This window comes from Nelumbo lutea, chromosome 4 (assembly GCF_056320005.1).
Source record: "Nelumbo lutea isolate HS-2025 chromosome 4, American lotus-T2T, whole genome shotgun sequence".
In the NCBI taxonomy this organism is placed as follows: Eukaryota; Viridiplantae; Streptophyta; class Magnoliopsida; order Proteales; family Nelumbonaceae; genus Nelumbo; species Nelumbo lutea.
Genome location: NC_142687.1, coordinates 34583730 through 34596002, shown reverse-complemented (window position 1 = coordinate 34596002; position 12273 = coordinate 34583730). Strand labels below are relative to the sequence as shown.

The window sequence follows — 12273 nt, the reverse complement described above, 5'->3', positions numbered from 1 at the left end:
TCACTGTTTGGTCTCCTCCCTGGTGTGGGAGCATTTCCTGAAATCTATGGACACCAGCTGGGTTATGCCAAGGTTGGTCAATGAGCTGCTGTGCTGCTGGAAAGTTAAAGGCCTAAGCAAGAAAGGAAAATTAGTGTGGAGGGCCATTCCTGCAGCTCTCTTGTGGTCCATTTGGACTGAAAGCTAGTGCAGAGAGTTGTGGGTTGCTGTATGTTGGTCTTTGTGGGAAGAAAGTGAAAGAATGGTAGGATCCATCTAATGGACGCCATAAATGTTGCGGAATGGGTGGGCGAATTTCAAAAATTTCCTACCTTCTCCCAACTGGGAATCATATTCCCTAAATTTAGAATACAATATTCAAGGATCCTACTTGAACCATAATCAAACAAGATCTATACCAAAAGATAAATGGGAGGAATATACCTGATCCGGAGAAGCAGTATCTCCCAAAGTTGGTGTTCACGCCCAAAGAATGCTCTAAGATCCGTTCCTGCTGAAGATGACACAGCTGTGAATGGAACAGAACCAGCAGGGTGCGTCCTACACACTGGATCCTTCACAAGAATCCTCTGGAAGTACTAAACACTGAATCTTTTTCAGTCTTTCTTGCAAGACTGATGTCAAGAACAGATTTCTTGACTTTCTTTTCTGCAAAGATCTAATCTTGCAATGGCAGATGGCGGCGGCAGGAGGAGATCTCCAAAACGAAAAAGGCTGAACTGCTTTTTCTCTTTTTCTGGAGAGTATGAGATCTGATCTCAATTCGCAGGAACCTTTCTTGCGATTTTTCTTGGTTCGAAATCTGCTGTAATTCTCTCTATCTTGGTTCGTTTTTCTCCTCCTTTCTTCTTGATTAAGAAACCTCCTTATTAGGAGTTATCCCAATCCAAATCAGTATTTGGATAGGGGATAATCTTAATCCTTTCTGCAGATAGAGTTAGCTTACTCCTGATCTTATCAGGAGGTTACCAGATTCAAATCTAATTTGAATTTGGTCTCTAAGAGTGGATAAGGCTAAAGGCCCAATGGATGGGTGATCATATCAGCCCACCTCGAAGTGGGCTTTTGGCCCATTAAGTGTTCAGTGTCTAATTACTTTCCAATCTGCTGTCCAGTTGGGCTTCTTTGTATGGTGTGGGACCCAAGCATTGATCTACACACCAGCCACATGGGTTCGGCCCAGCCTCTAAAACAAGGCCCAGTCGAATTCACTGAAAAACTCAATGAACCCCTTGAGTCCATCATATGGACCCTATGGGCCCAACACTTACATTAAGTGGTCCCTGGGCCAAGCCATCTTATAAAAACCCAGGGACTGTGGGCAGGTGCAAGATTAGCCCATCAGGTATTATCCTCAATGGTCTTACACTTAACTTCTCAGCCCTTAATGATCAAGCACTGCCCGACAAGAGAGGACCTCTCCCTCGGCTGCAAGGAACAGTGCCGCACTCTCCTCTCACATGGATCCCGGGAATTAAAACCATTTGCAAACAATTTGAAACCGCACATATATATATATATATATATATATATATATATATATATATTAATTTTGCAAAACAAAATTTCAACGATTGAAATCAACTGCCGGCAGTTTGGTTTCCATCAGAGAGAGTGCATTCCCGATCACTACCCTTTGTCCGATAAAGTGGCTGATTCTGTCACTATGATCACCCACTCAGATGAATTCTCAAACTGCCCCAACATACCCAGGTTTTGATCCCCGCTAAGGATCTCACTGAATGGCATATCAAAGGCAGCCTGATCCAACACCTAGTGAAATGTCATAATTGAGTCTAGGGGTTAGGTGTAACTTTCCAGTTTTGCCCATCTATCTCCAAGGTCCAGGGCAATACTGGAAATCTGGTCCGGTTCAAGGATTCAAGTAATCCCATACTACATGTGCCTCGGGTCTTACCCTGGTGGCTGAGACAGGCCATCCCAACACTTGGTGGCACACCAGTATCAGCCTTGGCAGGATAAATCTCCCCAGACTTATCCAACGGCTGTGAACATTTAAAACTAACACGAGTCTCTATAAATGTCCAGTTTTAGGGTTTTACACAGAATTAAACCAAACAACATGAATCAAACATGCACTTTATTTATTTCCACTAAATAACAAAAGTACATCAAATCAGATTGAAGCTAAGGGCATACAAAACTGTCTAACAGAAAGAAACTCCATAATCTCCTTGGAAAAGGAGATGGAAGCTCAGAACTTAATGGAGATGATCCACTTAAGGGTAGTGCACTGGCTGAAATCCATGGATTTGTTTTCAGACTTTTCTGTGGATGTTTTGTTGAGAAATTGGAAAGAAATAGCAAAACCAGTCCAGGTCAAGAGGGTCATTAGTCCTTCTTGGGTCCCCCCTTCTGCTGGGTATATAAAGTTAAACTTTGATGGCAGCAGCATTGGGAATCCAGGACAATCAGGAATTGGAGTGGTTTTCAGAACTGAGGATGGAAACACTATAGCCCTTTTCTCTGGTCCAATTGGAGAGGGTGATTCTCTCAGGGCTGAGGTACAGCAGCCCTGGAAGGGATCCAAAGAGCAAGAGAACTGGATATTAGGAGACTGATTCTTGAAGGAGATTCAGAGATAGTAGTAAGTTGGTTAATAAAGGAAGACAAGCCTGGTTCGTGGAAATACAACAATGATAGGAAAAAAATTAAATGGCTGGCAAAGGATATTGAAGTTAAGTACAGCTGGGTTAAAAGAACTGCAAATGCCTTTGCTGATGGGCTAGCTAAGCAAGGGGTGTATAGGGCTTCATTGTTTTGGGCTTCTTTCCATATCTGTTTTTTGCTTGTGGGGGAGTTAAGACAGTTTACCTCCCTCTGTTTGATTGTATTACCTCCTAATTAATTCCAATGAAATTCTGTTATTGATAAAAAAAAAGAACTTAAGATTGATTATAGGGGGACTCCTTGCAAGCCCCAAACTATGTCTCCATATGCAAGATTTTCTGGGTAATGTATAACACTTTTTCCTTGTAGTGATATTTTTGTTTCTCAGTCTTTAATTACTTTTTGCCTAAAAATAGGTATGAATTCAAATGTAATCATGGGGAATGGATCAACTCCACCAAGCCCGTTTTGGATTCAGTTGTATCAGCACAATTACAGGAAGCATTTGAGTGCACAGATTCAAAGTTAGACAATTGCCAATTAATAAGGAATGAAACACGCTCTGCTCTCAGCTCACTTTTGAAGGTATTATATTTCATGTAGAACCCATGGGAACAATTTACAAATTAAGAAATCTCATATGCTGCATACTATCATGGAAATGGTACTGAACAGAATCAAATGGCGGAACAGGATTTATGCATGTGGCCCCATGTAGTTGGAACAAGGCATAAATGATGACGATATTGTGTACCATCACATAGTTTTAGTTTTTATTTTGTTCCTTTATGAATTTGACCATAGTTTTCAAGGCATCAAGGCGAGGCTAGGCGACTGGGGGGGCGCCTTGTCGCCTAGGTGATGGATTCTTTTATGTTAAAAACATAGATCCTAGGGTAGTTCCCTAGGTACCATAACCATATTTCTTTAATAACTATTCATGATTTTCATAAGAAAATTATAAATTTCATATTAAAGTATAGAAAATCAACATATTCATGAGAAGAAAAGCAAGAAGGAAAATAAAATTAAAAAAATATAAGGGCTGAACCCTTATTTTTATTATAGGAAAAGAAGAAAACAATTAGTATTGGTAGTAGTGGTAGAAGAAGAAGAAGAAGAAGAAGAGGAAAATGTGCTGATTAGATAAAATTTTTAGTTCTTCCTTATTGGTTCAGGGTTTTAAGTCTTTGAAGGTTCAATACAGCATTTAGCAATGTTTGTGTTGATTAAACCCTAATAAATAAGAAAACGATAAAAAGAAATTAGTATATAAACACACAAAATGATTATTTTAGCTTAATAATGTATATTTTATAATTATAATCTAAAAAATAATGAATAAAAAAGAATTTTGTAGTTGGAAGTAGAAAACTGTTAGGCGATTAGGCAAGGCTGACAACTATGAATTTGACATACAGGTTAGTATAGAGTATAGACCAAATCACAATGACATTCAAGTCTTTTTGTTTATATCTTAGATAGTAATTATTATTGATACAAGTTGTTATTGTTGTTGTTATTGGGTGGGGGATATAACAAGCAGTATGAGAAGGAAAGAAATATAAAAGATGGATATCCATAAAGTTGCAACAAACTCTTTTGATAGCATGTTGTATTTAAAAACCATTGTGAGCATGATGGGTGTTGGAAAGCCATAAAAAACATGGGTATTTTAGTTTTTCTTGAAGAAGGTAAGGTAATATTGTTTTAAAGTATGAAAATATGGGCATTTCGTATTCCTTGTTGTAAAAACCCAATATTATTCATAGGATTGCTGTTTGTTGAGGCCTCAAAGTTTGCTGGATTGGGAACAGGTTATTAAGCTACTCCCAGTCATAGCTTATAAAAGCTTCTTTTTAGACCAGTCGTGTATGCTTAATCTTTAGATGGTCTGAAATAATTTATTTAAGGATGGACCTGTATTATAGTCCATTTAAGTGGACAGAAGATCCTAAATTAATTTAAAAGCAGTTTGGGCCATAATAACAATTTGTTAAACATCTAATTGGCCAACAGTAGAGTCCATTTAAATGGGAAGCAGGCCCTAAAGGGGTTACGTTAGTTAAGAGAGACCCATCTAAATATCTAAAAGCCTAGCCCCACCTTCTCTCATGGGGTGTTCCATGTCTTAAATGGGATGCCACTTGTCTTCTCGTAGAGAGAGGACTTTTTTTTTTATCAGCAAGAAAATTTTTAATTAATAACAGAGAAAAAGTTACAATCAGTTACAATAGTTATAGGTTGCAGAAAAGCATTAATCTAATCTGCAACCACATGCAATCAGCTACAATTCTGCCTAGTACAATGTAAATCTATTTGCCCCCTGTTTTGCAAGGGTATCCGCCATCCCATTTGCATTCCGTTTGATCCAACCAAACTGAGAGTTGATCCTCCTTGCAAGTATGTCAATTTCTCTGAAGATAAATTTGAGCTTCCAAGGTACTGATGTGATGTTTTTTAGCCTAAGAAATGACCAGTAGTGAGTCTCCTTCTATTTCTAAGTCTTTTGTTCCTATCTGCTCAGCCATCTTTAGACCTTGAAGTAGGGCTAGAGATTCAGCCTGTATTGAGTCACCAATACCTATTGGTCCTAAGAAGAGTGCCATCACCATACCCAAATGATTTCTAATCACACCCCGTATGCCTGCCCTTCTTGGGTTACCAAAAGAACTCCCATCAAAGTTTAGTTTTAGTTTGTTCAGTGCCGGTGGCTTCCATTCCACACACACAATTACTTTGGGTGCATCTCTTTGTGCTACTTCAGCCCAACTTCTTAGAATCTCATTCGTGGAGTAATTTTTGAATAGCTCCATGGTCTTCACCCAATGTGCAGTTCTGATTTTTATGGCTTCAATAATTTCCTCCTTTGATTTACTTTTTTCATTTTCTTAGGTTTCTTTCCTCCCATATAGTCCATACTGTAGTTGCTCTTGCTGCCTTCCATAAGTACATTCCTCTTTTCTTCTGTTGTCTCGGGAAGGAGGGGCTGAAAAGAATTACCACATCCTGTGGGGGAGCCCATTTGCATCCAAAGAGAGAGCAAACAACATTCCAAATACCGGAAACAAAAGAGCAGGATAAAAGTAAGTGGATTAGGGTTTCACCACAATCCATAAAAAGGACACACACATGAGGAGAGAGACATTTGTTTGGCCTTCTTTTCTGTAGCACATCACAAGTGTTTACCTTCGTTAGGAACACTTTCCAATAGAAAGCTTGTACTTTTTGGAGGGATCAATTTACACCAGATTTCTCTCACTGGGAAGTTCGTCCCCATAGGATCAGAGTGAGTGAGCAAACCAAAGAAAGATGCACAAGAAAATAAACCATCAGGAGTTGGGGACTAAACTCTAATATCAGCTATAGATTGGTCTAAGTAGACCCTCTCAAGTGTTGAGATCAAAAGCACTAGAGATTCACATTCAATTTCCCTCAACCCTTATCTTAATCCAAAATCCCAAGAGATACCCAAATCTGAAAACATACCAAACCTAGCAACGGGTTTGTTTTTAAGGTTTGATAAGGAGTAGAGGTTCGAGAGTTTAATCAGAGGCACATCCCCAACCCAAAGGTCTTCCAGAATAAAACTTTATTGCCACATCCAACATCAAACCTGATAAATTGAAGAAAGGTTGGTAATACCTCAAAGATTGCCTTCCAGGGAGAATTTGGAGCTGCATTGGAAGCTAGTTTTGCATCCCAACCGTTATCTGCTTCACCATGAATGCTTTTAATGACCCTGTGCCACAACCTATCTTCTTCACAAGGGAATCTTCACAGCAATTTCCCTAGAAGGGCCTTATTTTTCTTTAATATGCTCCCTATACCTAGGCCACCCTGCTCCTTAACAAACTTGCTCCCACTTCATTAAATGATCCTTCTTCTCATCGCCAGGTTCCCACAAAAAATCCCTCATAATCTTCTCCAACTTCCTAGCTATTTTCACCGGGATTTTAAAGGTGGAGAGGAAATAAGTGGGTCTGTTTGCTAGGGTAGATTTTATCAAGGTGATTCTTCCCCCATGGAAATATAATTTCTCTTCCACATTGCCAACTTCTTTGTGAACCTCTCTAACACTGGCTTCCAGAAGCTTTTGGCTTTCGGGTTCCCTCTCAAGGGCATACCTAAGTATTCTAAAGGCCAGCTTTTCACTTCATAGCCTAGCAAATTTGCCATGACTTGGATGTCCCCCTCCCTAATGTTTATTCCAGCCACACAACTTTTTCCCCAATTCACTTTCAGTTTGGAGGCCTGTTGAAACTTATTCACCAATGTTTTCAGATTCCTTAAACTAGATCCATCACATCTTTCACAAAAAAATGATTATATCATCGGCAAATTGCAAGTGAGACACCACCACTTCTGATCTACCCATCCTCCAACCTTTAAACTAGTTATCTTGGTCATCCTTGGTGATTTGTCTACTCAAGACTTCAGCCACAAAAGTGAATAAGAGTGGGGATAAGGGATCACCTTGTCTGAGTCATCTTTTAGCTTGGAAGAAATCCTTTGCTACCCCATTCATCAGAATAGAAAAATGTTCCGAGCTAATACATCCTTTAATCCACATCCTCCACTTTTCACCTAACCCCATCTTTTCCATGGGATTCAATAGGAAGGACCAATCCACCATATCATAAGATTTTTCTAGGTCCAATTTGCAAATCAAACCTTTGCCACCTTGTTTTTTCTCAGCTACCACACATTCATTTGCCACTGAGATTTGTCCCACAATTTGTCTCCCTTCTACAAAGGCTCCTTGGTTCTGAGAGATAACATAGGGCAAGACAGTCTTCAACCTACCAGCTAGGACTTCAGCAATGATCTTATACAAGCTATTTATCGGTCTGTAATCCTTAGGGGTTTTGGCCTCCTTTTTTGGCGCTAAAGCAATAAAAGTTGCATTTGCTCCAGGCGATAACTTCCCTTTTTGATAGAACTCCACAAATACATCCATTAATTCATCTTTCATGATTTCCCAATATTCCTAATAGAAAGCCATTGAAAATCTATCTGACCCCAGAGCTTTAGATCTATCCATCGAGAAAATTGCTTCATTTACCTCCTCAACATTGAAAGCTCTTTCTAGGAGGGTAGCTTCGGATTTTGGCACTTTGTCCCACTATAATTCTCCCAATTCTGCATTGCTTTCATCAAAGGAGGCAAGGATTGACTTGAAATGTTCCACAAAGCACCTTCCAATTTCCTCCTTTGAATTTACTACTCTTCCCTCCACCTCTATACTGGAGATTTGGCTTTTCCGTCTTCTCCCATTTGCTAGGGAGTGGAAAAATCTGGTATTTCCATCCCCCTCCAGAATTCCTTTTCCTTTCCTTTGGCTTCTTTTTGTTCCTTTCGTTTTAGTTTGGGTGGCTCTCTGTAAACATCTTCTCTCTCATCTAACCGACAGAAATCCTTTTCCTTTTCTTTAGTGCCTACAACAGTTTCATTTACCTCAGCTTCCTTCTTAGAATCCATCACTTGGATCAATTTCAGAATTTGTTCCTCCTCTTTGTCTTTATCTCCTCCCCCATCTTCTTTTACTACCGCACATGGGTCTTTGTCTGCCACTGGTGATGTTTCAACAGCTGGAGCTGCAAAATCCAAAGGCTGATGATTACAAGGATCAATATCAAATGAGTTTTGACAGTAAAGTGGGGAGGAAGAAAGAATTGGATTGAGAGGAAGGGGGGAAGAAGCTTCCTGATCCTGAATCTGGTTTTCACCAATTACTCCAAATACAAACCCTGATGGTTCAGGTTCAGGTACAGTGTCCACCTCCACAGTTGGGGGGAGCTGTTCCTCAAGTGGTTCCATGGTCGGTTTGCAATGGATACCCATCTCCTCAAAACTGCTACCCTGCCTTTGTTCTTGATTTGTTTCTATTTTCTTCTCTCTCTGAGAATCACCTGTAGGCCTCCTACATTCCGCAGTAGTTACTATCCTCCGAATCCTGTACCTCCAGAATTTCCTTACTAGCTTCTTCATTAAAGAGCAGTTCAGTTCCAAGAGCTTCAAAATCTGTGAAGTTGCAGGCCTTTGTTGAATTGATGCTGCCTATACTCGACAGCAGGTCTCCATCATCTTCTTCCACAGCTCTCAAAACCTCCCATTCTGAATCGTCTTCAGAATCACCTTGCGAGATTCTATTGTAACGAGGGTTCGGCTTCTCAAGTGTCGTGGAGTTATCTTCAACAGCTGATCTCCATTGAAGCTTCTTCCCTTGCTCAGATGATGTGCCAGCTACCTGAGAAAGAGATGGGGGGGGGGGAGCTCTGATTGCCGTCTTCGTTTGGGGGAGAGTCGACCGAACAGTGGCCACTGATTCCCCAAAGGCGCACAGGAACTGCACACATGTTTTTTTAAAGGGTCATGTGATCCAACTTGAAACTCTAGACCTGGCTTGAGTAGTTGGGTCAGATTGTGGAACCTGGCTCAACCTTTCCACCTTTGAACATTGGGTGCGAGATGACCTGCCTTTGGATCTCAGCACCTCCACGTAAGTTCTCCTCTGGGCCGTTGGTTCCCATTCAATTTTTTTTTTATCAAAAATTCTCCTTTAAATGGCAATAACTTCTGCTTAAGACTTTCACACGACCTTTCAGTTCCCCCAAAATTTTGGTCAACTTGGCCTTTTGGGCGGTCCACCCAGCTGATGCCACATGTTCTCCAGCAGTCTACGTTAGCACCTTCTTCAAACTCCGAGCTATTCCATAGAGTTGCTTTGACTTCCGACACTGGCCACACCGTTCTCCAGCAGTCATCGGCGAATATGTCCAAGCTTCTTGGGATTTTTTCCAATCTTGCTCCTGCCACTTTGAGTTTTGCCACTTGAAGATTTTGCACACGAAATCCTTCCAGAACACCTCCACAAACTGCCGCATTCTTATGGAAGATGTGTTCCTGCCAGAGATTAAAAGGTAAACCTAGGATCTTGATCACTAAGGTTTTCTGAGAGATGTTCACTTCATTACAGGAGGGCGACCAATTTTCCACTGCAATCTGGCCAAGTGAAGTTTCTAGTATTCTGTTTTCACTTTGGAGTTTGGCCATGTCAAGTATTGCCTTACACTTATCAAACGGGATTAGGGGATAAAGGATCCCCTTGTCTTAAACCTCCCGAACTTTTGAAATTGCCTCTAGCTACACCATTAACAAGGACAGAATCTTGGAGTGGAGATGCAAACTTTCATCCAGCTTCTCCATTTTGAGCCAAAGTGCATTCTATCCATCAAATGATCCAAAAAAGACCAATTAAAATGGTCGTAAGCCTTCTCTAGATCTATTTTATAGGCCAAATGAATCAACTAGCTCATTTGCTATGAGAACTACATCATGAATATGCTTGTTGTGAACAAAAGCTCCTTGGTACTTGGATATCAAGGAATCTATCACCTTTCTTAATTGAGTGGCTAGAATCTTGGCCAAGATTTTGTACGTATTCCTACCAAACTTATTGGTCTAAAATCCTTCAAATCAGAGACCCCTTTCTTCTTTGGAATTAAGGATATAAAAGTTGCATTCAAGCTTCTTTCCAAGGCTGCAGAATCATGAAATTCCTCAAGAACTTTTAAAACATCATCCTTAAGAAGCTCCCAAAACTTCTTAAACAATAATAAAGTGAAACCATCCGGGGCTGGAGCCTTTTCCTCTTCCAAATCATCTAAAGCCTTCTTTACCTCCTCTTCTGAAAGGGGCTTCTCCAAATCTGATGCCTGTTGATCTGTCAAGAAATCAAACCTTAAACCATCCAGCTTTTGTCTTCTCTTGAAAGGTTCTTTGAAAAGGTCTTTGCAAAAACCAACAAAAGAGTCTGCTAAGTCTTTCTCTTGTTCCACTACTCGACCTTCAATTTCCAGCCTTTTTATGGAGTTGATCCTTCTTCTTGCATTGGCCACCTTGTGGAAAAACTAGTCACTTGGAAGGCTAGGTATCTTATTAAAAGTATTTTAGCCAGCCTGTCTACCTATTTTTTGTCTCTTTTCCCAATCACTTTGGAGGTGGTGGGGGCTTTAAAAAAAAAGATGAGAGACTTTCTGTGGGTGGGATGGAAAGATTCGCACAAGTATTATCTAGTGAATTGGGGTCAGATTTGCAAACCTCATTCACAAGGGGGCTTGTGGATAAGAGATCTAAAGTCCTTCAACATAGCCTTATTAGGCAGTTGGCACTGGGGGTTTGATGCTGATCCAAACAACCTTTGGAGGAAGGTAATGGCTGAGAAATTTGGGCTGGACAGTAATGGTTAGGACAGTGGTCCTCCTCTTTTGACTTATGGCTGCAGCCTATGGAAAGGAATCTGTATAGCTACTACCCAGTTCAGATGTTGAATCGGGTGTATAACTGGAGATGGCAGAAAGATCAGATTCTGGCTGGACCCTTGGACTGGGGAGAGCTCCCTCAAGGAGCTGTTTCTCACTCTGTTTAATCTGGCAGTTGACAAAGAGGTACTGGTAGCTGATTCTTTTGTGCAGAGGGGAGATGACATTTGCTGGACCCCCTCTTTTCGAGAAGGGACTTTAATGATTGGGAGATTCAGCAGGTAGGAAATCTCCTAGATCTGCTCCAAGATCATACTCTGAATTGCATAGTCAGGATTCAAGAGTGTGGAAGTGGATTAAATCAGGAGTGTTCTCACTTAAATCCTTCTACAGTTTATCAGTAGATGGAAATGAAGTTCCTTTTCCTAGCCGGGCCATTTGGGGGGACAGTAGCACCCTCTAAAGTTGTTTTTTTTTTTTGTGTGTGTGTGGGGTGGCAGCTTTTGAGAAATGCCTCACAAAAGCGATGCTGCTGAAGAAAGGTTTTATGTACAATGACTGGAGATGCAGTCTGTGCTGTGTGGAGATGGAATCAGTTAACCATCTTTCTACATTTCAACTTTGTAACAGTGATTTGGAACTATTTTCTAAAGAGTTTAAAGGTAAGCTGGAGTATGCCTGCCTTAGTTAGAACATGCTTGGAGGCTTGGCACATATCTGGATTGACAAAAAAGGGGAAATTATGCTGGTCCTCAATTCCTTTGGCTATTCTGTGGGCAGTGTGAACTGAAAGGAACAGTAGGACTTCTGATCAGAAAGCCTCCTTTGAAGCTGAGGTCATTAACAAGGCTATAGAGCTTCTTAGGAGCTGGTTGTCTATACTACAGGTTTTAAAGAGGATACACCTGATTGTACTTTTTAGAGGGTGTCCTTTTTTTGAGGTCCTTTTGTTGCAGTTTTTGTACAGCTTCTCATTGTACAAAGGACCGGTTGATTAATACAATTATACTTTTACCTTTTCTAAAAAAAAACTATGTTTGAGCCTTATTGTGAAAGTTTTGTAATCCTACTATTGGAGTTCACATTTGGCTTTTACTTGAAGGATGGGAGAAGGCACATTTGACAGCAGATATTTGTGATGGCTAGGGTCATCATGGCTAGGTTTCAGGGACTTGGAAATTATGGATGAATGATAAAATACTGCAGTAAGTGATACGGAATAGAAAACATTGTCGCAAACTACTATTGGAGTTCACATTTGGCTTTTACTTGAAGGATGGAAGAAGGCACATTTGACAGCAGATATTTGTGATGGCTAGGGTCATCATGGCTAGGTTTTAGGGATTTGGAAATTATGGGTGAATGATAAAATACTGCA

General features: G+C 40.5%; 1 protein-coding gene across 2 annotated transcripts in view; it reads left to right on the top strand.

The window, feature by feature from the left end:
• LOC148855130 (translocon at the outer membrane of chloroplasts 64-like) overlaps window positions 1-12273 on the top strand; it is a 39748-nt gene that overhangs the window by 11365 nt on the left and 16110 nt on the right. For both annotated transcript variants that reach the window (XR_016112899.1, XM_088984450.1), the window contains exon 7: window positions 3048-3216. Coding sequence is in view for 1 of the 2 variants with exons in the window: in XM_088984450.1 (XP_088840576.1) it covers window positions 3048-3216 (169 nt within the window). In the remaining variant the exon portion in view is untranslated. The remainder of the gene's footprint in view (window positions 1-3047; window positions 3217-12273) is intronic.